The sequence below is a fragment of the Ceratotherium simum genome, chromosome 8, assembly GCF_057802395.1.
Source record: "Ceratotherium simum simum isolate JZ-2026a chromosome 8, ASM5780239v1, whole genome shotgun sequence".
NCBI classification, from domain to species: Eukaryota; Metazoa; Chordata; class Mammalia; order Perissodactyla; family Rhinocerotidae; genus Ceratotherium; species Ceratotherium simum.
In genome coordinates this window covers 1344756-1372589 of record NC_141907.1, presented here as the reverse complement: position 1 = coordinate 1372589, position 27834 = coordinate 1344756, and the positions used below count along the sequence as shown (strand labels likewise).

General features: G+C 47.2%; 2 protein-coding genes and 1 non-coding gene across 12 annotated transcripts in view; 1 reads left to right on the top strand and 2 right to left on the bottom strand.

Annotated features, from left to right (window-relative positions):
- Positions 1-2361, top strand: part of NELFA (negative elongation factor complex member A) — a 29562-nt gene extending 27201 nt beyond the window's left edge. For both annotated transcript variants that reach the window (XM_004432222.3, XM_087434806.1), the window contains exons 8-11: positions 216-327; positions 1272-1555; positions 1708-1807; positions 1918-2361. In XM_004432222.3, the coding sequence (XP_004432279.2) occupies positions 216-327; positions 1272-1555; positions 1708-1807; positions 1918-2102 (681 nt within the window). In that variant the 3' untranslated portion in view covers positions 2103-2361. The remainder of the gene's footprint in view (positions 1-215; positions 328-1271; positions 1556-1707; positions 1808-1917) is intronic.
- Positions 2362-3663: 1302 nt separating this feature from the next.
- Positions 3664-27834, bottom strand: part of NSD2 (nuclear receptor binding SET domain protein 2) — an 88995-nt gene continuing 64824 nt past the window's right edge. For 7 of the 9 annotated variants that reach the window (XM_087434796.1, XM_087434801.1, XM_087434802.1 and 4 more), the window contains 11 exons: positions 26544-26744; positions 25553-25732; positions 24950-25106; positions 24605-24810; positions 22752-22855; positions 20836-21105; positions 19716-19832; positions 10461-10602; positions 10067-10173; positions 8634-8838; positions 3664-7352 (listed from right to left, as the gene is read on the bottom strand). In XM_087434796.1, the coding sequence (XP_087290922.1) occupies positions 7081-7352; positions 8634-8838; positions 10067-10173; positions 10461-10602; positions 19716-19832; positions 20836-21105; positions 22752-22855; positions 24605-24810; positions 24950-25106; positions 25553-25732; positions 26544-26744 (1961 nt within the window). In that variant the 3' untranslated portion in view covers positions 3664-7080. The remainder of the gene's footprint in view (positions 7353-8633; positions 8839-10066; positions 10174-10460; positions 10603-19715; positions 19833-20835; positions 21106-22751; positions 22856-24604; positions 24811-24949; positions 25107-25552; positions 25733-26543; positions 26745-27834) is intronic. The other 2 variants (XM_087434803.1, XM_087434804.1) reach the window with 1 other exon arrangement.
- Positions 10715-10840, bottom strand: LOC147916378 (small Cajal body-specific RNA 23). Its single transcript, XR_015553083.1, has one exon.

Here is a 27834-nt window from a genome sequence, read left to right as displayed (position 1 = left end):
TTCGGAGAAGTCCCCTTCCCCAGCCCTGGGGAAAGCAGTGTCCTACTTCAGGGTTGAGGGGGACCTCCTGTGGAGGTGGAGGTTTATGTCTGCATGCGGGTGAGCTGCCGAGGCCCGCGGAGGAGCCAGCACAGCCCAGCGTCTGGGGGAAACACAGTCTGGTCTCACACAGAGACCCCGGCCTCTTCTGGAAGGGACCATACACTGTCTTGCAGAAACTCGGGTCTTTGAACAATGAGCCTGTGCTGCCCTCCACGAGCTACCTGCCTGCCACGCCCAGCGTGGTCCCAGCCTCATCCTACATCCCCAGCTCCGAGACCCCACCAGGTGAGCAGGCAGCAGGGCCTCTGAGCCCTCAGCTCACCCAGGGGGCACTCTGTGTCAGGTTCAGCCTCCCTGAGGCCCCTCACCAGCACCCACCAGGGAGGGAGCAGCATCTTCCCAGGACTTGCTCACGCGGTGCTTCCTCGGGTGTCAGGACATCTGTCCTGTGTCCTTCTACAGACCTGCTGGTGCTGCCTGGGGGTGGGAGACCCTCCTGGCTAGCACAAGTTTCAAGAAATAAACCCCAGGTTTTCACCTGTTTTGCCTTTCCCGGGGGGAAGCAAACAGCTGCCCCTTGTAGAGCCCAACAGGAGCGAGTCCCAGTGTGGGAGCAGGAGGAGGTTGCCAAGGTTACAGAACCTGAGGGGCCAGGGTACCCTCATACCTAGAATATAAGAAAGAAGGTATCTGAAGAAAAGGCAGTTAGTGGTTTCTGTTCTGAGGCTTTTGCTCCATTGGGCTCGGCTTTGCCTGCCAGGTGCTTGGCCCTGGGGAGGAAGGCAGCCAGAGAGGGCCTTGAGGTCAGGCAGCCATGCTGGGCTTTGGAGGCTGCCTTCCTGTTTTCTCACCAGTGGCCAGGGTGGGGGAACCTGGCCTCCCAGGCCAGGAGCTGACCAGAGTTCGGACATCTTATCTGCCCATCTAGCAAGGCTTGAGACCTCTGGCTGGAGGGTGGGGCTCCTGGAGGCTTGTGCCCATCACCCAGCTGGATGGCTCCTGCTCCAGCTGCGGGCCAGAGGGCCTCCCTTCAGAAAGCACAGAGCCAGTCTCAGGGCAAGCAGGGTCACGGAAGTCAGGCAGTGTGTGGGTTCCAGGGCAGGACGGGGTCAGTAGTCAGGGCCTGAGAAGTGGAGCAGAGCCTGTCCTTTTCTCTAGGAGGGATGGGGTGTGGGGGTGGGGGTCCCTGGCCCTGCTGGCACCCTCACCAGGCTTCACTCTACTTGCAGCCCCATCTTCCCGAGAAGCCAGCCTGCAGGCCAGCCGCCCGCCCGAGGAGTCCAGTGCCCCAAGCCCCGCGCTGCCGACACAGTTCAAACAGAGGGCACCCATGTACAACAGCGGCCTGAGCCCGGCCACACCTGCGCCCACTCCGACAGCACCCTCCTCACCGCTGACACCTACCACACCCCCGGCCGTCACCCCCACTGCCCAGACACCGCCGGTGGCCATGGTGGCCCCGCAAACCCAGCCCTCCACCCAGCAGCAGCCCAAGAAGAACCTGTCCCTCACGGTAGGTGTGCTTTGGTGGGACCGTGGGCCACCAGCCAGGTGTTATGGCCTCACCTGCAGTGGGGGTGCCAGTTGTGCCTGGCATGGGCCTCCAGGTGGCAGGAGGTGAGCTGGTGGGGCCCGGGCACTCACACCTCCTCTCCACACTTGCAGAGAGAGCAGATGTTTGCTGCGCAGGAGATGTTCAAGACGGCCAACAAAGTCACGCGGCCCGAGAAGGCCCTCATTCTGGGCTTCATGGCCGGCTCCCGAGGTGGGTCCACATGGCCCGCCCAGGTGGGGTGGGGGGAGTGGGCCCCACAGGGGTGGGGGTTGGGCTCCTTGGCCCCAGGCACCCTGCCCAGCAGCCCCTGCCGTCTGCAGAGAACCCGTGCCAGGAGCAGGGCGATGTGATCCAGATCAAGCTCAGTGAGCACACTGAGGACCTGCCCAAGGCAGATGGCCAGGGCAGTACTACCATGCTGGTGGACACGGTCTTCGAGATGAACTACGCCACGGGCCAGTGGACGCGCTTCAAGAAGTACAAGCCCATGGCCAATGTGTCCTAGAGGCCGCCCCTCTGCTGGCCTTGACTCAGGCTTCGGGGGACGACAGCGCTGCTGGCTTCGCTGGGTGACCTGCCTTGATGTGCTGCCAAGCCCCAGCCTACTGAAGCTTTACATTCGTTTCTCTGGGGTGTTTTGGACTTACTTTTTAAATTTTAATATGGGTTACCTTTTGTGTGATTTAAGACACTTTTTTGGATTCAGTATTACATTTTTGAATGTTAAAATTAACCAAAAAAGTTACTTCCTAATTTTAGTGACAGCTCTGCCTCTTAGACTTTTATCTTTTTTTTTAAATTCCACTGACCATGAGGGAGGGTTTTTCCTTGTTAGTGCAGCACGCTTTCTACCCCACGAGGTTGAGGCGACCAAAGGTGGTGCCCAGCGAGGCTGAGAGCAGGATGGGGCTGGTCGCCAAGGCCTGAGAGCAGGAGCTGTCTGGCCGCACTCATCGCCCACAGGGTTTGTATGTCTTTTCTACAGTCATGAGCATTTAAGACCAGTCTTCGGGTACCGGTTTTCATTGTAAAAACTACCTGAGTAATTAAAGTTTAGCTTTTCTAAAGAAAGCCCCAGAGCTGTGTTTTGGGCCAGCTCATCCTCTGTGCTCCAGGGCCCCAGCCTCTCTCAGGGCAGGTGGTGGTGGGGTCAGCACAAAGGTCATTCCCAAAGATGGGTCCGGGGGAGAGGGGCACATCAAAGGCTTTCTCAAGAAGACTGAGGGCCAGGAGCTCAGCCAGCTGCAGGGCTGGGACAAGTCAGCAGCTCCTTCTCTCCTGACACAGCATTTCACCTTCACGGGTATTTGGGAACCAAGTTATTATTTTTGTGTGTGTGTGAGGAAGATCAGTCGTGAGCTAACATCTGTTGCCAAGTCTCCTCTCTTTTTTGCTGAGGAAGACTGGCCCTGGGCTAACATCCATGCCCATCTTCCTCTACTTCATATGGGACGCCGCCACAAGCGGTGCATCGGTGCGCGCCCAGGATCCGAACCTGCGAACCCCGGGCTGCTGCAGCGGAGCACACGCACTTAACCCATTGCGCCACTGGGCCGGCCCCCTCAAGTTATTTTTAAAAGAAAAAAAAGCATTTTTCCAAAATCAGAACTACACTTACTGTTTCCAGTATTTGTTATACTTCTCACGGCCACGTTAGCCTCTCGCAGCAAGTCAAAAGCAGGATGACGTCTGAGGACAGGAGCCCTTCCCTGAGTGAGGGGCTGTCAGAGCACTGTGCCAGAATCCGTGGAATGACAAACAAACAACTCAAAGTAACTGGAAAAGTGGAAAAAAGCCCAAAACTCAAAATGCAATCCCATATAAAATAAGTTTAAGATAAAAGCCTTTAAAATTTTTTTAATACAAAAATATTCATACACAATTTTTCCAAACACAACTTCTCACTTTAAATGCTATTTTCTCCCAACTGGCAATTCTCAAATCTACATTTCAGTATATTCCCCCTAGAAGTGAATTTCAAGTTTTTAAGTCTGTCAAAACTGGTGATAGCACCCAGTATTCCTAAAAGGAGCCTCACCTCATACTGTATGAAGCTTAGACACCAATAAGTACATTTAAATTTAATTTCTGACAGGGCATTTCACATCTCAACAGGGTACGGTGGACACCGTGACACCCACGGACACAGCATTTTATTCTATTGACTAACATTCATCAAAGACTACACTTCTCATAGGATCGAAAATTTGGCAACTGACAGTCGTTTGCATTAACTTTCATTATAACAGGCTTATCTTTAATTCCTGAAAATAAGGTAGTTCTGGAAGATGGGCACTAGACACATTAACGTTTATATGTCAAGATAAATACTTGGAAGGCATGAGAAGTGCAGACCTGAGTGTGTGTGGGGCCCGGGAAACAAGGGCAAGGCTGGTGTCCACGCAGTTCCTCAGAGGATGGGACAGACGACTGATGCCCACCACTGCTGTGGGTGCCAGACTGCTTTCCCCACAGTGGTCACATCTTATAACAACTGCCGAACTGGACACATCCCTATGACCCGCACAATGTGAGAGGCACCCATGTTCCCAGAGGTCAGTGCTGGCACAGGCAGATGTGACTTGATGTGCGTGGGTGCAGGTTTAGGTGCGGATCCTGGTTGGTTCCTGATGCTGAGGAATCCTGAGGTGTTCAGACAATTTTCATTTTGTTTCTGCTTCACATTAATGACAAAGGACTGAAGCTGATGTTCAGAAAGACCAAATCCCCAAAAAAGAGCTCTCAGACCCTCAGGGTAAAGGCCACAGTCATGGCCATGTGCCCCGCTGGCCCCAATGGGAAGGAAGGCCCTTCAAGCTCAGCCGCTACTCCAAAGCCTTGTTGTGCTCAGATGCATCAACTAGTTTTCTAGAGGTTTTGAAAGTTAGTGTTAATTGCTCATTAGTTTAACAGTTTTTGGGAAGAAGGCAACCATATTTAAAATAATTTTTCCAGTATTTCCTTCAGAAAGATCATAAAAGAATTTGGAAATAATATCAAAGTAACTCAAAAATCACTAGATTTCACTACTGTCAAATACAAAAATAAGTTAATCTGCTCCTCAAAGTGCACTGCAAAACCAATTCTGATGTTCTGACTTATGCAGAAGTCCCTCGTCTGGTAGGACAAGTGACAACACTGGCTCGCACTCAGGCCCTTAGCTCTAAAGAGCAGGGCCACATGGCAGCTGTGCCTGTGCCAGGCCTCGGGTGCCCCTTGGGCCTACACACAAAACACACAGGTATGGGAATGCTGCCGGGTCCCGTCACGGGAACACTCTTCCAAGTTAGGGCGTAAGGAGCATAAAATCTATAAATCAATCCACTAATTTCTTGACTATTTGAGGGAAATCAGAGTTCTAAATTGTAATCCTCCACAGTTCCCATGTCTTACCAAGCAGGTGCATTCCCAAGGGTGGCTGAGCCTACGGAAGTACAGCAACCTGAAGACAGAGCTCTCGTTTCTCCTTATGGTCCTGTGTGTGGTTACGTTTTCCAGAATCATGATTGATAGAAGAGCCAAAGGGATGGCCACAGTCAGTAAAACTCTCCTACTAGTCAGTGCTCAGGAGAAGCGTGGACCCTGCAGGCCCCAAGGAGCCTCACACCTGAAGCAGATTCTGCCCCAGGGTCACAGCCTGGCAGAGACCACCGCCCCCAAGAGCTCATGTCACAAAAGCACAAAGAAGTAGTGAACAGGGGTCTTGGGCCCAAGTACATCCTGCAAGTCTACAAGGTAAAAACAATAGACAGTAACAGGAGACCTCAGTAGCAGTTTTCAAGAAGAGTTGTGTAAACTTTTCTGCAGAATAGATGTTTTCCTCAGGTTATTGTAAGAAAAAGCCAGAAAAAAGCACCTGCTGCTGAGTGTTCCCTCTCATCACACATGTGGAGACAGGCAGGCCCCTCTGAGGGCACAGGGGTGCCTGGAAGGACGCTCCCCCTTTTCTCAGCCCCTTTTCTTGGGATGCTCAGAGAAGCTCTAGAAAAGAAGGATCAAGTCTTCCACAGAGAACTTAGTACTTCCCAGAAGTTTCTCACTTTATGGGGCTGGGCCTTTTAATAACTAAAGGTTAACGGAAATCTCACAGGGAAACAGTGTCAGGCCTGGCCATCGCAAGACCAGATCCCCACATGCCCGTCAGGTCGGTGGTGCCCAGCAGCCCTCAAGCCCCAGGACAAGTGCTTCTCGGTGGTACTGAGCATGTGTGACCAGCAGAATTCACATTTTCCATGAACAGACCCACAAAGTGTGATGAAATGGAAATAACTTCAGATGGCAATAGTTCTAAACTCCAGGTCTCTGCTCAGACCCCGAAAAGAACATTTTCCAGAAATGCACATTTCCCACGTCCACTGGGTCCCAAGAGGGGAGCACCTAGCAGTGCCCTGCTGCTGGACCGTCACTTGCGGTACTACAGGGAGGGCAGAACACAACACGTTCAAAACCATGTCCCTAAGTTTTCACTTGAAAGAAACTCACCACAGGGGCCACAGCCCTACCGAGTTCATTCCTTTTGTTGTGAGAACTCAGGGTCGCATCAGTAAATACACATTTCAGTCGGTGGTAATTTGTGAAACAAGTTTAGCAAAAATATATTGAGAATAAAGCCAGAAACTGATAAAAGCCAAACAAAAAAAAATATACAAAGTCTTCCCCCAATGTTGGTAAGAACCTAGTGTGTTCAGGAGACAGGCACAGGTGAGAAGCGCCCAACCGAGCCTCGTCAGGAAAGGCTGCTCCATGCGACCCTACCCTTTAAAGGCTGACATGATAGCGGCATTTAGTTCAAATCCATGAAGAGAAAAAACCTACAGGGGAAATCTTACAACAACACTATCACTATCACCATTCCTGGGGCCGGCTTCTCACTAGGATGGAAAAGAAGCATTTTGAGGAAAAATTTCACATTAGTATAAAAAAATCATACAGTTGTTTCCTAAGAGCAAAATAATGATCAAAATTATGATTTCCAAGGAATTCAGGGTCTGAGTCCTTGCCCAGGCCCCACCCTGGTCTCTCCTGAGTGATGACGACAGGTAAGCAGACTGAGTAACATTGTTAAGATTAAAGAGATAATAGTGATCCTTTAGAAAAAATACTACTCTATACATTTCGGGTGAGATAAAAACATTTCATATGCCAATTAAATTTCAATCATAACTTTATCCTAAAAAAATAGAGTGGGAGGGAACCTTGACATTCTTAGAAATTCAAGTGTAGCTGTAATGCTGTGTAGTAAGGCTTGTTTGTCCTGGAACCTTCCGAACCACGCGGCTCAGATGGGTCATCAGTGCAGAGCAGCGGGCGCTGCTGAGGATGGCTCAGTGGTGGGGAAGACGCTCCCTCCCTAGGAGGCCTATACTCTATCTGTGGTGGCTTCAAGCTGGGTCCTTCGGGCCAGTCCCACACTCGGCCCTCTACCCACAAGGTGGGCTGGCTGCCCAACGCTGCCCTGGATCTGGCCAAGCCACCACGTGGCGCTATTTGCCTTCGGTGACCCTCCGCCAACACCTCCTCTTCTTCCTCTTCCCCTTTGACTTCATGGGTTCTGGAAAGGGTTTCTCAGTCTTGGCACTTCTAACCGACTCTGGCCCCAAGTCATGCTCACAGCAGTATGACCGCCCATCCTGGGTAGAGCTGAAGGCTGTCCCATCTTGGTGTTCCTTGCAAAACGAATTGGGGCAAAAGTGGCAAAATGAAGTAGAAGGTTTGCCACACACGTCACAATGATGCCAAGGACATTCCCACTTCCCTGGAACGAAACACAAAACATTACCAGACAGTAGTGACGGAATCACAACTTTTAACATTTTCATGGTTGAAAACAAATTTTAAAACTCTGTCTACTCAGATGAATACAAATTAAACAAGAGATTGCTTTCCATCCAACTCTCAAAACATAAAGAGACGCTAATATTGGTGCTCAGAGGCGCGGTGGGTGGGTGGGTGGGCCTGGTGGAGAGCGCCCACCCTGTGAACAGGCCCCACCTGGCCGCCTCGGAGGTCCAGGTCACCACGCCTACCAGCGCTAAGCGGGCGTGGGTGGCATGCTGGGCCTTCTGCCCACAAACGAGGCTAAGTTCTGTGCACGTCCACTGATCACCCTGGCTTCTCTTCTGTGACCTGCCTATTTGTAGCCTGGACCAGTTTTCCCATGGAGTATTGATCTTTCTGGCATTAATTTGTAGAGGCTCTTTGTTAAGTTAGGGATAACTATTACATTCACCACAAATACTTTTCTCTAATATTTATCTGTTAACCTTGCTTTGTCATCTTTTGCCAAAGTTTTTTGTTTTTCCCCAGTCAAACATGTTTGACTTTTCTTGTTATAGCTTTTCACATTTTCTGTCTTTGGGTAAGCACCTCTCAATTTTTCTTCTGAGATCATAGTTAATATTTTCACACTGATGCCCACTGTAATCTTTGAAATGTGGTGGTAGCAGAAGGTAGAGCTCACTCCCTCGTCTTCCAGATAAAGAGGCAGGTCTGCAGCTCCATCATCACCAAGCAGCTCCTCCTGACACATAAGTGCCATCTCTGAGGGGAGCAGCCCACGTCTAGGGTGGCTCCCTGCACTCCTTCCTAGGTCTGGTGCAGCCTGGGAGGCCACAGACCCTTCTCTTCTGGGAAGAGCTCTGCTCCCAGGGCCACCTCCTTCCTCCCATGCACCAGCCCTGGCTTGGCTCATTTCAGGCTTCAGCACTGACCAGGCACCAACTCACAGAGCTGCCTCTCCACCTGGGCCTGTGAGGGCGGCTGCCTGAGCCCCTCCTCTGGGTGATCTAGCAGGCTCCATGGTCATTCACACAGCAGATCTCAACTCAATGTGCAGATCTAGTTGAACGAGGAAAGCCTCTGCCACCCTGAGCTGGGGGCTCACTACCTGAATTACAAGGGTGCCTTGTAATTACACCTGTGCCTGGGTGAGGCCTAGGCAGGAGAGGAGAGGCCAGGTGGGGAGAACAATGGACGGGGAAAGCCCGTGGTGCAGCCCTGGAACCCCAGAAGGCTGCAGTGGAGCCTGTTCACCCACCGAAGGGCCGCTTGCCCAGGCCCAGGCAGGACAGGTGGTAGGCCTTGGTGCAGAACTTGCGGTCACACAGCACCAGCTGGCCCCCATCGCCACAGCGGAAGCACTCGTCTTCAGACTTCTTCTTTCCTTCACCTTTTGTTCTACGCCTCCTGGTTTTTTTCTTGGACTTTTTGCCCTTTTCCTCTGAAGAAAGGGACGTTGAGGTCTAGAATTCAGAAGTAAATACAGTTCACTTAAAAGAATTGCATGGACTGAAGCAATAATAAAAAGCAAACTATAAAAAGAGAGGTCAAAAGAGCCAAAGTTAAGATACAGGAATTTTAGAAATCTTTGGAGATGTTCTAACATCAAAAGAATAGGGGAGTTCTCTATGCTGAATAGGGAAGAAGGTGCACGCCCAACAGGATTGCTCCTCAAATAGATTCTTATACTTATTTTTCTGAACATAAGAAAAGTTGAACATGAAACAAGCACAAGCCTCCTACAATAATGCCTTGGCACCAGCAGGGCCATGCCTCCCAGATCTGCTGATCCAACACACAGGGCCAAGGAGTGGCTCCTGCCCCACTACGTGGTGCATCTTGGTTCTTTCTATTAAGAATTTCATTATGAATGTGAGAACAAATGAGGGAAGCAAAATTATTCCCTAGGCTGTAGTAGCAGACACCAGCGTGGACATTCCTGCTCCAGGCTTAGATGCCTGCAATTGTCCAGTGTCTTCAGGCCCAGGTTTTACATGGTACAGCAAGTGGGGGAAAGTGTACTGGGTGGAATAGTGTCCCCCAAAATTCATGTCCTTCCCAGAACCTCAGAATGTAACCTTATTTGGAAATAGGGTTGTTGCAGGTGTAATTAAGTTAGGATAAGGTCACACTGGAGTAGGGTGTGGCCTTAATCCAATATGACTCGTGTCCTTATAAGAGGAAAAGAGACACAGAGACAGATAGACAGGGAGAAGGCCATGTGAAGAGGAAGGCAGAGATTGAAGTGATGCATCTGCAAGCCAAGAATGCCAAGTATTGCTGGAAACCACCAGAAGCTAGGAGACAGTCATGGAACAGATTCTCCGCAAGAGCCTTCAGAGGGAGTGCAGCCCTGATAACATTTTGATTTAGGATTTTTGGCCTCGTGAACTGTAGGAGACTAAAGTTCTGTGTCCCCAGTCTATGGCACTTTGCTGTGGCAATCTTGGCACACTAATACAGAGAAAACTCGAACAACAGACCTTCCACATGAAGAGAAAGGCCGGCAGCTGCCTGGGGCCTCACGTGCAGCCTCCTCTGCCATCCTCACCCACACCCTGCCGAGACCCCACTCCTGCCTGTCACGGCAACGAGTCTACTTGGAAGCAGCCACTTTTCACTAAAGGGATGTGTTCGCAGACGTCTGAAATGCTGACATCAGCGAGGAAACACATGGCGTGATGACTTTACCTTTGGTCTGTCCCCGAGGAACCCGCTGCAGTTAGAGGCTCCACACCGACAGACTGTTTTTTCATTACCCAAGCAATCGAGGTTGTAGTTAAAAGTCAGCTCCGTCCCTGGGTGAGAGGAGACACCACACTGGAAACACTGGTCTTTTAATAATGCCGAGAAGCTCTGATTAGGTCTACAGAACGTGCTCCTATTTTTTCCACATCCACACCAGCATACCAAGGCTTTTCAATTTTGCTTCGTAAAATAGATATTCAAAATATAACAAAACTTCCAAATCACTACTCCCCTTCCCCAGAGCCTTTCCAGTCTGGCCACATGCAGCATCAGGCAATGGCCACTCTGCCTGCCGCGCACAGCTGGGAGGCCCTGGGCAGAGCCCGAGGCATCGTACCTGCAGGAATGTCACACACAGCAAAAAGGCCCACGCGAGTGTCACCGTTCACTGTCCACTTGAGGGTCTCACAGTTTGGCTGGCAGCTGTGATTCATAAATCGGGAATAGTTTCCTTTGGGGCCAGCATCAATTATCCGGTCCTGTAAGGTAAAAAACAAGTTTCAAGTACATTTATAGATGCAGTCAATTCTTAGCCATGACACTCTTATTTAAAGGGAATTCTGCCCATCATAAGATATGCTGGATAACTAATGTTGTACTGAAAACCATGGTCTCCCATGTCCACTTGGACAGGAAACCCCCAAAACCAGTACCGTTTCTCTCGCTCATGGAGGGCAGGTCAGGTCCACATGGAGAGGACCGAGCCCTGGTGAGCACAGGGCAGTGAGCTGGCACTCCCCAACACCATTCATCAGATGACAGACAAGAGAGCCAGAAGAAATAGGAGTACCACAGATGCTGAAGGTCAACATCAACAGCCTACAGAAAACTCACACTAACAGACAAGAACAAGACTAACTGAACTACAAAATGGGCAAAGATATAAACAAACATTCCCGAACAGCAAATCCAGACGGACGAGCAGAAGTGAAGATGTCCAAATTCCTAAGGAGTTGAGGAAATGCAAATTAAATGACAATGAAGTCTGACTTCACATCCTGATGCTGACTGTTGGTTGAGATGGGAGGGGCCGCCCATGGCTGGCAGGGAGAGTTTTGAGAAAGCATTCTGGCAAAAGCAATGTAAATCACAGACAGAAGCACACTGTGCTCCTGCCCTTGAGCTCCTGGGACTCGACCCACTGAAATGCAAGTGCTCGTGTGTACGAGGACATTTACATGGAAAAATCCGGAGATGACACCATCACCCATTGACAGTGAAGTGGTAGACATCAGAGCAGAGCCTCAGACTTCTTTACCCTAAAAGTCTCTAGATCAGCCACACCACAGTGAGGGATCCCCACTCTGTGATGGGAGCAACCGAGGTGAGAAACTTGTGGGGGGCAGGAGGGTACTTAAAATTAGGCTGCATCAAGTGTCACAGTCACAGGTTAATGCAAAGTCAGGTGTGCGAGTTAGGGTAAATCAACGTGGAAACACAGACACCCAGAAGACAGGTCTCCGTGGCCCCAGGAGTGCTGCCCCAAGGCAGCCACAGGCCTGAGTCACCAGCCAGGTTCCCCTGCCCATGTGTGCCAGTGCCCTGCCCTGCAACACAATTCACCAGGGTACGCCTGCCCATGACAGGCTGGCTCTGACGCATCTCTTTCCCACACTCACACCCCAACTTAATCTACACCCATGCCAGTTGTTCCTTTAAAAACAGAAATGGTCTCAGAATGTGCTTGCTCTGCAATATGCTTTTTTTCCCTATACTAAGTGTTGTAACAATCTAACTTTGTAGCTCTTAATAGCTGCATGATATTTCTTAACACAGACATAGCGATGCTCATCTGTGACTCTATGGATGAATTTTTGAGGTGTTTCCCTTTGTTACTGTGACAGTGCTGCAATCAATACCTTCATGTACACTTGCTGGCACAAATACTTCTCTAGAACACACCCTGGAGTGAGTACAGCACCGGCCCTCAACACCTTCAATATCCCGACAGGCCCAAAGTATTTTAACTTGCACTTCCCAGATAACCAGTGAGGCACAGCATCCTTTCCTTTGTGCTAGGCATGTGTATTTTTTCATCTAGGCATGGCCCATTATGTCTTTGCTCTGTTTTATTTATCTTTTTCTTATTGATTTGCAGATATTCTATACATATATTCTGAAAACTAGACCATTGTTAACTAGGTGTCAAAAACCTTCTCATAAGATAACAACTGGGGGCCGCCCCCGTGGCTTAGCGGTTAAGTGCGTGCGCTCCACTACTCACGGCCCGGGTTCAGATCCCAGGCGCGCACCGACACACTGCTTGTCCGGCCATGCTGAGGCAGTGTCCCACATACAGCAACTAGAAGGATCTGCAGCTATGACATACAACTATCTACTGGGGCTGTGGCGAGAGAAAGGGAAAAAAAGGGAGGAGGACTGGCAATAGATGTTAGCTCAGGGCTGATCTTCCTCACACACACAAAAAAAGATAACTGAATTTTAACTTTATAATACCTTTCCTCACTCAGAGCTTTCTCAGTTTTATGCAACTATTTTATCAATCTTTAGTTATATGCATTCGGGGTTTTAGCTTAACACAGCCTTCCCTACCCCTAAATTATAAAAGCTATCTCTCATATTTCCCTAGCTCTTTAATCCATCTGGAATCTGTTTTTGTAAGTGCAGAGAGGGGGAAACATCAGTGCTTACCATGAAGGAGGGCCTTTACCACCACCCTAGGCACGCAGGCGCCATCAGCAGACATTTGGTCCTGGCATCCACCCCTGCCCAATGCTGTCATCTGTCATGTGCCACTGGGCTTGGGCCACAGTTTTCACAGCAATGCCACAGAGAGTGCCCTAACACCTCCCAGAACATGCCCACCCTTCACAGTCATTTAAGGTACAGAACTGGCTCATCGTTCGGATTTATCATTCTATATGGGCTTTGGAATTGCCTGTCAAGGTTTATTTAAAATTGTTAATATTTTTGAGATTACAGTGAACTTACATTTGGGAAGATTTACGTCTTTACATCATTTCATCTCTCCCCCAGAAACATGGTATGTGTCATCCTTCATTCACATCATCTTCTATGTGCTGAAGTAAAACTGTCAAAATTTTTTTCCACAAAAACTTGCTCCATTTATGCATATGCATTTTCACTGTTTTTGTGGTTTTGTGTATGTGGGAGGTGGGCAGAGAGGAAACCTGTGCACTTGACTTCCCTGTGTTGTTGGAACTCAACACTTAGCTGTCTCTCGGGTGCCTCTTCTCTGCTCCTCTTCTCCTCATTGTCCATCCAGCACCTCCAGGATCTGGAGGAACAGCAGCAAGAGTGTCCTGTCTCGTTTCTGAATCTAGCACGAATGCTTGTTTCATCTTAAGCACGACGCTGGTGGCGAGTTTTGACAGCCTTTATCAAACTAAGGAAATTTCCCTCTATTCCTAATTTACTGAGGAATTTTCATCAGAAATAGTTTCCAATTTTCTCAAATGATCTTTCAGTTTTCCTCCTTTAACTAATTACTGGGGTGTTAAACCATCCTTGCATTCCTGGGATGAACTCCACTTGGTCACAAGAACTTCTGTTGGTGCTCCTCAGGTACACCCACAGCGGAGGGTACAGAATCTTGGGCCTCAACCCCCACTCCCTTAATCCCTGTCACATTCACACCCAAGTCTACTCCACTGGGCCTGGGATTTACCCTTGAATATGTGTGTGTCTTTGAAAAATATATGGCTCCCTTTTTTGCATGTTTGTAAAAAGTGATTTACTTATTACTTCCTATTGTTTCTGTTCTCTAACTTCTAAATTTCTGCTTTGTCTTTAATTCTTTCCTTGTTAATTTTTTGGCTCCTTGTTAGTCTCATACTAATTGTCTGTCCAGGATCTCCACCTCTAACTAAGAGAAGTAATTCACAGTAGACTTTCCTCATCTGTCTCTCTCCTGCACCTCCCGTAAGTGCTGCTTTGGGAAAGCTGCTGCGGTGTTATCTGGGGCACACTCTGCACAACGGATTTCATCCCTGTAGTGGCTTTAGCATTATAAACCCCTTCCTTTGTATCACTGAATGTGATGGGGCCTGAATTCTACCTTGGCTGAAAACAACTAAATTTTTTAAAAAATTTAACTTCACCTGGCATACCCCTGCACACAATCTTATTTTTAACCTTTCAGAATCTCTTTGTTCCTTACATACAACAGAGGATTAGGCTTTGCTTTATGAACCAATCTGGAAATCTCTTTTTTTTTGGTGAGGAAGAGTGGCCCTGAGCTAACATCTGTGCCAGTCTTCCTCTATCTTGTATGTGGGTCGCTGCCACAGCACGGCTCAATGAGTGGTGTAGGTCCACATGTGGGATCTGAACCTGTGAACCCTGGGCCGCTGAAGTGGAGTGCACAAGCCCAACCACTATGCCAATGGGCTGGCCCCAGGAAATCTCTTCTTTTAATAGATGAGTTAATCCAATTCCTTTCTACAAATATGACTGATATGTTGGGCACAATTCTAACATATCAGTCTATTTTATTCGTTTATATGGATTTTAAGCCTTTCACTATGCAGTAGTAGAGTTTTTTAAATTTTGATTTTCCTGTTATGTTGGGAACTTTGTGATTTTTTTCCTACTGGTTGTTATTTATAGAATACCCTAGCATTTACACCTGTATGTAACATCCTTAATCTCCTCTTTAAGTAGTGTCCACTGACCCACTATTCTGGCCAAGAATCAAATTAGCCGATTCCTCCTCCCCTCACCACTCCCACCCTTACAACCCCAGTTTAGTCAGTGGCTTAATTATCTTAACGCTTACCTCTACTCTTTTTTTTTTTTTTTTTTTTTTAAAGATTTTATTTATTCATTTTTTCCCCCCAAAGCCCCAGCAGACAGCCGCATGTCGTAGGTTCACATCCTTCCAGTTGCTGTACGCGGGACCCGGCCTCGGGTTGGACGGAGATGTGGTGCCTCGGGGCGCGCCCGGGATCCGAACCCGGGCCGCCAGCATCAGAGCGCGCGCACTTAACCGCCAAGCCACGGAGCCGGCCCTTACCTCTACTCTTAAATATGCTTCAACTATTACTTGGGTTTATCAGCTCCGACTCTTAGATAGCTACTACTCTTTGTTCTCTCCACATTCTTGTTTCTGTTAGGAATAACAATGTGAGTACATATTTCCTTCTGTCATCCTCCTCCTTGTCTGTTACTTTGTACTGGAGCTTCAGAGGACTTACACTGGCTATCTGAAATTCATCCTTTAGCAATTTTCTTTTACTTCTCTTATGTTCAAACCTGTTACTCTGTAGCCAGTATACCTAAAGAACCACTCAGCTGAATATAAAATCTTTGGTTCACTCTTTTCTTGAAAATTGTGTTGGTGCTATTCCTCTGTCCTCAGGCTTTGGATTCTGCTGTGAGAGCCTCACTTTCTTCCCCTTCTAAGCAATTTGATTTTTTGGTCTGGCTAGCCAAAGGATTCTTTATGTCCAGTAATTTTAGTAAGATATTTATTACCATTCTGGATGGATTTCCCCTAAAATATAGTGTATTCTTTCAATACCTAGACTCGAGTCTTCTTTAATCTCCCTTGCATTTTCTAGAACTGCAGGTGGAACATCTCTCCTACCTGCTGTCTGGTATGTCTCTGGCTTATACTCATGCAGAGAGACTTTCCTTGGCCTGCTCCCTGTGTTACACTTTTCCCTCTAGTCTTTCTTTGTTCTTTCTTTCTTTCTGCTGCATTTTGTTCAGTCTTCATTTCTATCCTGTGTCCACTTTCTACTCTCTTATTTGCTCCTTGTGGTTTAAGCTTTGCTTTGGAAATGGTTTTCTCTTTTCCTTTTATTTCATTCCTGAGTTCTGTGAGTTCACAATTCAGCTCTCCTTGCTGTCTGGCTATCTCTAATTCCTCACATTTTAAAAATTCATGTTGAATGTTGGGGTATAATGTTCACGTGCTTTTTGGCAGTATTTTTCCAGTGGCTTTTCTCCATCTACAGTGTAGTTCTGCTGTTCTTTTTTCAGGGTTTTCTTATATAACCTTTTCATCATCCTTCTCAGAATGCATTGGAGTTCTTGGAGCAGTTATTAGCTGGATTCTAGGAGGGTGGGCTAGGTGGTTTTCCAGGTTTCCTCAGGGAACCCTTCTCTGCTGTCAGCCTGATGGAGGTCTTCTCACAATAAGGCCCACAGCTCTGTGGGCTCTCAGAGCCTCAGGTCCCTTCTCTCTGCCTCCCAGAATGCTGCCTTACTTTTGGAAGATGATCCTTTCCAAGATCTGTGACTGCAGCTTCCCAGGACCCCCCACACACACACCTTCTTTCTCCACTGCCCCCTTTTGAAACTCTTAGTTCTCCTGGAAGCAGGCACCACTCAGGGTGTGGTGCTGGCCTGAGAGCTGCCAAGCTCTGCCCCACAGTGCCCCTCTGCATTCCCTGCTCTCAGACAGGTTCTTTGATCTGCTTGTAGAGGTCTTTTCAGGTTGACAGGTCTGTCTGTCTCGCAGTTTCAATGAAGATGTACTTTGTGTACTTTTTTGTTGTTGTTGCTTTGGAAGTGAGCAGCCACGATCTTCTACCAGAATCTTATATTTAGATTTTTAATTTTAATTTTTATAGATTAAGCATTACTGTACTATGGATCTCGTTTTCTCTCTCATATATTTTTTTTTATAATTTTTATTTATTTATTTTTTCCCCCAAAGCCCCAGTAGATAGTTGTATGTCATAGTTGCACATCCTTCTAGTTGCTGTATGTGGGATGTGGCCTCAGCATGGCCGGAGAAGCGGTGCGTCAGTGCGCGCCCGGGATCCGAACCCGGGCCGCCAGTAGCAGAGCGCGCGCGCTTAACCGGTAAGCCACGGGGCCGGCCCTCTCATATATTTTTTCAGTGAACTACTTTTAAGATCTTTGCAAGCTATCAGATATACATTTAGTTCATTTTCTCAGTGCTGTCTCCTCCATCCCCACAACTGTAACTAGTAAGGAGGTGAGTCAGAACCCTACCAAGGTCTTCCCCTGCCATGGAGTGGCCTGGGGAGCTTTTCATTTTTACATTACATAGTGACCCTCTTCAGCCTTTCAGAGATGTTTTCTTTAAAGACCATCTCATCTGATATTAATGTAGCCAATAGCATCCTTCTTTGGATTAGGATTTACTAACTATTTTTTAATACTCTTTCTTACAACCTTTCTTGTTCATTTTTATTACATAAGTCACAGAGCTTCAAGTTGAATTCCTATATTTTAGCCAATCTGAATCTTAGTCTTATAAATTAAGCCACTTACATTTATTGTGATTATTGACAGATTTGTATTTTTTATATCTCATCTTGTGCTTTTTAATTACAATCTCTTGTTCTTTTTTCCTCCCTCCTACCTCACTTTCTACTGGATTGACTTACTCTTCTTTGCCTTTTTTTACTTTTTTTTTTGTGAGGAAGATCAGCCCTGAGCTAACATCCATACTAATCCTTTTGTTGTTGTTGTTGCTGAGGAAGACCGACCCTGAGCTAACATCTATTGCCAATCCTCCTCCTTTTTTTTCCCCAAAGCCCCAGTAGATAGTGGTATGTCATAGTTGCACATCATTCTAGTTGCTGTGCCTTTTTTCACTCTTTAATGATGGGGAAGTTACAACTTCCATTTCTACTCATTTAGGAATTTCCTGTGTAGTTTTAACATGTATACTTGACAAAATATAAAGTTAATACACTCTCTCCCCTCCATCCACACAAAACAAGCAGCTCACGCTGGCTTCACCCCACCACTTCTGATACCCTCTGTGATGGTCAGCATTTAATGCCCCCTTACTGCCATACTCTCTCCTCCTGCCACTCATCATTCATTATGTTACACAACCAAACTTATTTACACAGACCCACATGTCTGTGAACCTGTTTGTTCACCACTCCTTTTTACACCTCACATTTAACTTCTGAAATTCACTTTTCATCTTCCTGAAGTACCTTTTATTATTTCCTTCGGCCAAATTATGGTGATGGTCAGCTCTCTCACTCTTTATCTGAAGTGCTAGCACTGAATGCAAGGTCAAGGGTTATCTTCCCTAAGGAAACAGAAGCGTCTTCTGGCTTCTACCACACTTTGAGAAGTCTGACCATCTAATTGCTGTTCCCTGAATGTACTCTTCTCTCTCTCTCTCCATTGCTTTTAATCTTCGTAGTCTTTGGTATCCTAAAGTTGTTTTTTTTTTTTTAAGAACACATCTAGGTATAGATTTATTTTTATTTATCCTGCGCAAAACTTAGTTTTATCAGTTAGATGATATATATCACAAAGATTAGAGAAAATTCTTTTCTTACATTACCTCTTCCCCAGTTCTCCTGTTTTTCCTTCTGGAACATCTATTAAACATTTCTATCTTCCATGTCTCTTAACCTCTTTTACAGAGTTTTCATCTTTTTATCTTTCTGTGCTGCAATTTAGATAATTTCTTTGATGCAGTCTTCTACTTCAGCAATTTTCTCTTAGCTGTCTGATATTTCTTAACCCATCTACTGGGTTAATTTCAATGACTATATCTTAACTCTCAGTTTTAATTGTTTGTTCAAATCTGCCTGATTTACCCCTCAATGTCTTGTTCTTTTCTTGTGATCTCTAAATCTCCTTTTATGGTTTTAACCATTTCTAACACACTTACTTAATATTTTCTTTCAGACTCAGTCTTCTTATCTCAAGTTCTCACCAAAAGCTAAGCCTTCTATGTGAAGGGTCTGCTTATGGAGATCTTGTTCTATTGTGCTCTGTAAACATTTAGGTAGAGCTTATTCTTTTATTTTTGTTTTGTTTTTATAGGAAATACATGTTTTAAGTGTCTCTCATGTGTCATGGGCTTTCTTTGTTTCAGCCAGGTGCGCCCTAGGTGAATTACCATTTCAGGAACCAATTTGTGTGTTAAATGATCAACTTGGCATTTTTTACAACACACAAGTAGTTTAAACTCCAAAACATAGTAAGGCACAGAGCTAGGGTTTCAATTTATAATAAAACAACCTCCCTCACCAGCCCCCCAAAAAACGGAAGGGGACGGCAAAGGGAAATGTAAACGTGCTACCTCCTGGGGTGCTTGTGGTCACTAGGGAACCCCCCCAGAAAGGGCCTGTTATTGTCAGGCGTCAGTCACAGACCTGACAGTGTCCCAGATACACCTTCTTTTACCCATCCCAAGTCGTAAACAAACTGTCTTACCTATCCTTCTTCTGAGAACAGTGATCCCCTCTAGCAGACTTATGTTCCAAACTGTCTACAAATCTGGGCTTCAGACAAGCAATGAACAACCAAAAAGACTCCACTATGTAACTGAAAAGATGTGTAACTCTCCTAATTTGTGCTTTTCTCTTCTTTTCCTTGACTCTTAGTAAGACTGTTTAGTACATCCTTCATGCATCAGTGGGACCCATGAAGCTCCCAGGATGCTCTCACAGTGAGAGGCTATCAGCTCTGGCCTTCAGACAACTGCCAGAAGACACTGTGCACTTCAGAAGAAAACATGCAGATGTTTGACACAAAGCAACCCATAGATGAAATGACAATATCACCGCAATCCAAGGCCCCATGCTACAGGTGAACCATCAGGGTACCATGTTCAGAACACTGCAAAAATTAGCAATGAAGATACATTTAGCATTACCTTGTCTATAGTGAGCATGTAAAAGTGAGTGATGTCGTTCTCATGTGCGTACTTGATTCTTGCCATACACTCCTCTTCGTCAATCAGCTCACCAACATACTCATTGACAAATTCTCCCTGGAAATCAGAAGAATGTTATGACGATAAAGAACAGACTGGCCAATTCTCAGTACCAGAGCTCGAGAGCCCACACCAGGAGCAACCAGAGCAGGGCACCACGCACATCGTAATACCATGAGGGGCAAGGTCTTGCAAAGTCTCTATATGGTAAAGTAAATTCAAATGACTTTCTACATATTTTATGAAGGTTGTCAGTGAAGAACTTATCCAAATAGTCTTCTAAGTAACAACATTATAACCCTTGCTTCCTACAATATCTTGTCTCTGGGGCCACTAGAATGACACCCTCCAAGCTCCCACATCACTCCCCTTACAGGTCTATTTCCCTAGTAGAGAAAAGGATTAGAAAGAATTTGACAGGCTACACCGCAAGAATCTGCATGAATCAGCAATCAAGGCAGGCGGAGGAATGAAGCTGCAGAGGTTTTGCATGTTTCAAAGCAGGCTTTTTCGCTGCTGCTGGGGATCAGCCCTAGAACAGACCTAGGGTCTGAGGCCGCCCACCCCTAGGCCATGCCCAAGCACGGCAGGGCTGCAACAAGATAAGCAATTCCATTTGTCTCTTTACATACTGGATGCGCATGGTAATTCAGTCTGAGAATGGAGACAGGCTGTGCGTGGTCTCTGGCATTTACCAATGACTTCGTCCTGCACTGTCCCAGGTCTGCCCCTAACAAAAGAGCTGTCTCTTCACATCTGCTCGCTGACCCCTCCTGAGCATCCTGGCTGATCCTCTAAGGAAAGTGGTTACTTCACAGATCTTTCACTTCATAAAAGCAACCACCAAAATTCTGACTAAGGCATGTTTTAAGGGAATTGATGAATTTTACTTTGATAGATATCTTTCATGTAACATTTTACAATATTCAATTGTAATAACTCAAAAAAAATTTTTAACTATCATTCTTACATGAGTACAAAAGCACAAAACATCTAAGTCTAAGTAACCAGCTGAACCATCATTTCTTAAAAGTAGGGGAGAAGGGGGCATGGCACACACCTTTCTAATGTCCCTCTTGGCGACCAGGCCCCATCCTTTGCCGTCTGTCTTGATGATCTTGGTTTCAGGGTACTGGCGCTTGGTGAAACACTGGTTCTGGCAGTACTCTCCTGCAGGACACACCTGCGGGTGGCACTCAAACATCAGCATCCTGTTCAAACACTCCGAATCAAAGCCACAGGGATTCTCATCTGTGGGCTTACAGTTGCACTTCGGGATTTCGGAAATATCAGCTGTATAGATCTGGACTTTCCCATAAGGCTTATTCACCTACAGGGGAAAAGTAAGCTGCCTTAGCCCACACATCAAACAGAGAGCTTCCTGATTCCCCTGCACATCACTCCTGCCACGCCCTACCTAGCCTCCTGGTGGTCTTGAAGCTTCAGAACCCAGCAGGGACATGCAGGGAGGTCCTGCAGCCTACACACTCATCACAATGGCCTCTTGCCCAGATCTCAGCTGAAGCTCCTCATAGCACAGGTGGCAGACAGGCCAATCTCTGACCTGGGAGCTTTAGAAGGTGGGCTGGAGTGCAGCCCCCCATCCCAACACCCCGTTCTTCTAATTTAGCATTCGTGTTCCTCGTTTATGAAAGAGAGCTGACATTTATGCAGCCAGGCTGTTGTCATAGTAAGAGAGAGACACATGCGACTGCTCAGCATGACGCAGGGCGCCTGGTAAAGGCCTGACGAGACCTGCTCTCTTCTCAGCACCCCAGGCACTGGTTGGACCCCTGCTTACCGAGCACCCCCAGAAGCACCCAGGGAGGTGGTGGTGAGCACTAGGGCACAGTCTCTGCCCTTGTGAACACACGGTTTATTAACAGTGGAACAAGAGCAGCCAAACAATGAAGCAGCAGAGGGAATTGAAAATAGATTGAAGCAGAAAAGAATAATTCTAGGGAAAATGTGGTGAAAGATGCCCTTTTCACTGCTGGGGTGCGACAAACTATGCAACACTTTGGAGAACAATCTGGAAATACGCCTCAACAATCTAAAAGTTTCACACTCTTTGACCCAGTATTCCAATTCTGGGAACTTATCCCAAAGAGAATTCTAAATACAGATTAGTACAGAGAATGCTTCCTTTACACACAAAGATATTGTTTACAGCCCAGATTTTAGGAGCAAGAGGGAGCCCTTGACAGCTAGCAGACAGCCAGCACACGTGTGTTGGGAGGCTGCCAGGCCCTGGGCAATGGGATACAGGTGGCACCGGCTCACCGAGTGCAGACAGCTGTGAGGAGGCACTGCTCTCGCTCAGAGCTGTGCCCTGTCTACACTTCCTCCCACACTGTGGAGACGTGTGGACACAGGCTTCCTGCTGGGGCTCCTGGGCTCAATGGAGTAAACACAGGGGCTATATTCAGGAACACCTCCAGGCCTTCCTTGCTCTCCACACCCTCTGAGGTGTTGTCTCAGGGGCTCCAGCCAAACAAGCCACGCTTCAGCTGAGCACTGGCCCAGGCTGACCACCTCTCATCGGACCTTGTCTCCAGTGCTTGGTGACAGCATGGTCCAGGAGATCAGCTCATCCCTCAGCCCCTCCTGCTCTAGGCAGCCTACACCCCCTGTCATTCCAGCCCCATGCTGGCTATCAGGCTGAGCCTCATACTCTAAGACAAAACTGAGACCTCCCATGCAGAAACCACCTGCCCTGCACCCAGTCACCCTTGTGTAAAAGGACACACGCTTGGTGGCAACAGCATCTGCTGTCTGCCGAGGACTTCTGGTGCAGCTGTCCACACTGGGGCTACAGAGCCTTGCTCACGACGACCCTCTCACCGGCTGCAGCCTGGGGATGAAGAATCTGCATGCCTGAGAACCACTCACAGTCCCCTCAGTGATTACACAATCTGCACACGCACAGACATGGCCATCTGAGCGGCCTCCCAGACCCTGCTCCTCTGACGTCACCTTGATGTGCTTGTACGGCGGGGGCTTGCGCTCATTCTCCTGTGTCTCTCTGGCTTCCCTCTGAAGTTTGATTTCACGAAAACGAGCTTCAGCTTCTTGTAGCGCTAAAAAGTCAATGACATATGAGTAAAAGATTTCAGTACATAAATACACCTACCCTTTAAGCTCTGTATTTTAACAGTTTATTCTAAACTTTCATTTCACTGCTAAGTGTAGTTCCTAGTTTCCATAAAACTAGAGGTTATGGAAAAATGTAATAGGGCAGGTGTTTTTATTTTTTTTTTATTATTATTTTTTTTAATTTTACTTTTTGCCCCCAAAGCCCCAGTAGATAGTTGTATGTCATAGCTGCACACCCTTCTAGTTGCTGTATGTGGGACTCAGCCTCAGGATGGACAGAGAAGTGGTGCCTCGATGCGCACCCGGGATCCGAACCCGGGCCGCCAGCATCGCAGCGCGCGCACTTAACCACCAAGCCACAGGGCCGGCCCAAGGGCAGGTGTTTTTAAATGCTACAAAATGTTTTAAGCAGAAGAATGCTCGGAGGATGCCACTGGCTAAAGAACCCCGACACAAGGCAGGCCCTGAGTGCTTTGTGCCACCTCACTACAAGGAAGGACTCCCAGGGGCAGGTTTCTGTTGGGCGGAAGATTGCTATTGCTCCCCACCCTCTTCTGTGATCTAATGACAAAGTACCAGGTATCAATACTCAGGACTCACTGTTGGAAGATAGAAAACAAAAATGCAATATTGTTCCTCTCAAAGAGAAAACAGCTCTGAGGAGTGAGCAACAGGCTGAAGCAAGAACAGAGGAAACATAAGCTACTGAGATGTGCCCAGGGAAGACAGCCCCACGTCAACCCTGGGTGTGTGAGAGGCCTGCCTTGTGTCGGGTAGTCACCAGTCAGGTCACTTACTGGGTCTAGTTCCATAGGACTCCTGCATGAAGAGTCAGGAGACGGTGATATCTTGACTTTACCACTTACCAGCTGACTCTAACACAGAACACATTCAGCTCCCTCTCAATTTCAACATCTCTCTTTTAATACAATTTTTGAAAATCTTTTGATGTCTCTCCATTCTCATTCAGACCTTTGAATGCCTACCGTGTGCTGAGGATCCAGAGGAGAGGAGAAGGCTCTACTGCTCAGTGCAGCCTGTGAGCTCTTTACAGCTCATCGAGCCTCCTGGGTGCCATCAGTCATGACACGTTCTTGCTCTCTCTGAACTAGGCATGTATGTGCACACACTGCGAGTTTTCCCTGTGGTCCTCACTCACTCTCAGCCCAATGTAAATACCACTTCCTCCAGTCAAGTGGCTGAATTCCCATCCCATCTCGTCACCTGAACGACACCGCACGGTTGTTCCTCTCTGTCTCCCACCCCAGCTGTGGATTCGGGGGCAGGGCATCCTGTCTACCTGCCCACACCTGGCACCTTGTGAGGTACCTGATGCCCGGTGTCTGCTAATGGGTAGTGAGCCACTGTGAGCCAGTGCACAAGGTCTAGACAGCAGGAAAGTTCCTCCACATTTCCATCTTACATAAAGGCAAGTTATAAGAAATTCCTGTAAATTAGTACTAAAATAATTTCTCAAAAATAGCTTTAATGCATTTTAGTGAAATTAATCACAAACCAATGTTATAAAAGCCAATGTTATAAAAGTTCTTAAACAGTATATCTTATCCTGTGCCTCAACAAATCAGTTTGCAAACCCACTTTTTTCTAATTTAAAGTACAGCTAGAATGCTTAGTCCAGTGTTTTCTACAGAAATCAAACTTTCAAAAAGCAGAAATCAGGATTAGGAAAAGGCACCCGAGATCACTGATTCATTCCCTGGAAATCTCCATACCGTTTTTGAAGACTCTTCCGATCCCTCTGACCCCCTGGTAGCGGCTGCCCCGGTCCCCCTCCATGTACGGGAACACTCGCGCCTGATGCGTCCAGTAATAATCTTTAGACCCAAAGAAAAACACAGGGAATTCTCCAATCTCGTGCTTCATTTTCTGAATATTTGGGGGAACATTTTTGGGATGGCAAACTTCTGCCGGCCACCATCTATTATAAATATTAAAAACAGGATTCACAGACTCTTCAGAGAGAGTGACAATAATTTCAACACTTTAAGCACTGTAAAATAAAAAGAACACATTTGAACAAGGAAAGACATAAAAGCAGAGGATTCTATTTCTCACACCTGTAGTTCCCAAGTTTAACCCAAATAATATCTTGGAAGTGGAGCTTCTTGCCGGCCCTGCAGTCATTGCAGAACCAGCTGCCATCGGGCATCTCGATGTTCAGGCAGTCGGGGTGGAAGGCTGCTGGGCAGGACTCGCAGCACAGAAGGCTTCCCCCTGCAAAGGAGGGTGGGCCAGCTTAGCCTTGTCTCATAGGTTCGGCCCAGATTTTTCTCTTCACATTCTACAGATATTACACATCTAAGTCTTAGCCATTAGTTTAAATACAGTAATATGTATGTAAACACAAAAGCAAATTTTATATTTTCATCATGAATAATTTCCCATAAGTCTGAAATTATGACAGTTAATTTGGAAATATCATGGTATACTACTACTACATGGGAAAACACGGGAAAGATTATGAATGTCAATACACACAGCTGGATAAGCAAGGAAGCTCGCCCCCATGTGTGGCTCCTGGGACTGTCCAGAAGAGCTGTGTGTGTGAAGAAGCCATGAGAAGCAGCACTCTCTAACCATTCAAACAATCCAATGGAATGACAATTTCGAACACCAGGCAGCAACAGTCTGCTCACAGACTTGCTGGTCCCAGCCCTCACCTTTGGAGCACACAAAGCACCAGCTCACATTGACGTGGGCGTGATGCCTTTTCCCCTTCCGAGCAGTGAAGTGGCCCGTGCAGATTATGCTGTTGGAAGCAATCACCGAGCAGCCGGCTGCCAGACAAGCGTCCCCTCCATGATAGGCAACAGGGCAGCGGACACAGCGCATCATTTTACCTGAAGGCAAACAGGCACATGCTGGAGACACCAACACGGTGAACAGTGCAACTAGAAACAACCACGTCTCCATGAATTTTAGAAAGCTAATGCTGATATAAACTTGATGTATTTGACAAAGAAAAGAACTAGGGTGGGGAAGCTAAGAATATTTAATAGACATCATGAAAACATGTTTCCTCAAGGCAAAGCTGCTTCAAAACAACATCTGAGAAAACGGTCAAGCATTTAAAATGCCACGTTCTTAAATAAGGTCAACTAGGGCTGCTCAGCATGGACACCGCGGCATGAGGATGGGGGACCACCCTATGCACTGGAGGATGTTTAGCAGCATCCCTGGCCTCTACCCACTAGATGCCAGTAGATACCCCCAAAATATCCCGAGACATGGCCAAATGTCCCCTGGAGGGCAAACTCGCCCCTAGTTGAGAACCACTTGTGTCAAGCGGTAGAGATAACCTGCCATCCTCAATCCCACACACCTAACATGAAATAATGTAGATATGATTTGATTTTAAAATATTTTTCTCATATATGAAGGACCATTAAAACCAGAACAAATAGAGTCTATCAAAATGGTTCAAAGGTCCTCCCTCCTAAAATTAATAATCTTTAAAATAACATTTAGGGCAGGAAGAAGGGAGAATGGGGGGCAGGTCCTTCGTCAAGAAAAACCCTAACCCAACCTGTGTCGAGTCAGTAACAGAAAAACAACTGTTACTCCAAATAAAAACTGGTGACAAGCCCAACAGGCCCCATGCCCGCCTTCCATGCACCTACATGACCTGAAGCTCTAAAGGCATGTCAGTACCTTTTGACGGTCTTGGGTTTGAAGGGTTCGAAGCATGGCAGCTCACACAGCTGTGGAGAGGGCAGCGAAAGCCTCGACTTTCAAACACAGTCAGAGGGTATTTTTTCACACAAGCTTCATGGTAAAATTTTCCACATTGAGATACCACACAGCGCTTAACGTCTGTCTTGTTCTCCTTACACACGAAACACGAGTGAATCCCTAACAAACAGTGAAAGATGGGCGGAGAGAGAAATGCAAAGAACAAGAAGTAAATTGTAGTTCCTAGGCCACTGGGATCAAGCACCTCTTTGTGGGAGGCAGCCCACGTTGCTAAAGCATCTGGCTCTATTTCCAACCTTGCTGACTAGTCCAAGCAAACTTCAGAAAAAAATCTAGCCATCAAGGGTTACCTGGTTGCTATGTGAGCTCCTGCTTTGCCCGGAAGATGGGAAAGTCTGACTAGGCAGCCTAAGTGGGGATGCCCACTCAAATTAACTTACAAAGCTTGAAGGAATGGACTCCTATGAAGAAAGGCTTTTACTCTCTCTTGAGACCAGTTAACCATCTACAATGAAGAATCACTTACAATGATAGGTACACAGGTGCCCCCAGAAGTGAGGTGGTGGTGTGTGGAATGGGCTTGCCTCAGGGGAATTCCCCAGAAAACTCCAGGTGTCTTCCTGACCCAAGACATGTCCCGAGGAGAGTCAGGAGACCCTCAGGTCTGGCCAGTGGACAGGAGTTGGACAGAGACCACAGCTGTGCAGCCTGTCTTCCCATCACCCCCCAGACTGGTCTGGTGAAACCCGATGCAATCTTTACTATCTTTACTATTACCCGAAGCAATAATCACTCAGGGACAAGCACAGAGCCGTTCTTTCTGCTGACACTGAAGCTCAGATTCACACTGCATCTCCGTAAAGACTCCACATTTCTGTGAACTTTGGGGTTCTGTGACTGACTAGGTTACCTGTACTAGTAATGCCAGACCCTCTGGTGCCAGGGCACCCCATGATGGCCACCCCACAGACAGAGCAAGGCTCACATCGCCTACGGGAAGGGGCATGGCAGAACCTGCGGCCTACGATCCCATACTCTGCCATCCTCTTATGCGAAACTAAATTCTGAATGACACTCCTTCATTAAAGTGGTAACACTGAACACCTGACGGAAGGTACCAAGGGGAGCACATAAAATTGAAATCAGAGAGCAAACTGTGGAAGCCAACAAGGAGTGGACACATCTGCCAGGGCAGGGCTGCAAGCACCTGTGGGAGGTTAAGCACAGAGACAGGCAGTGAAGGGATGGG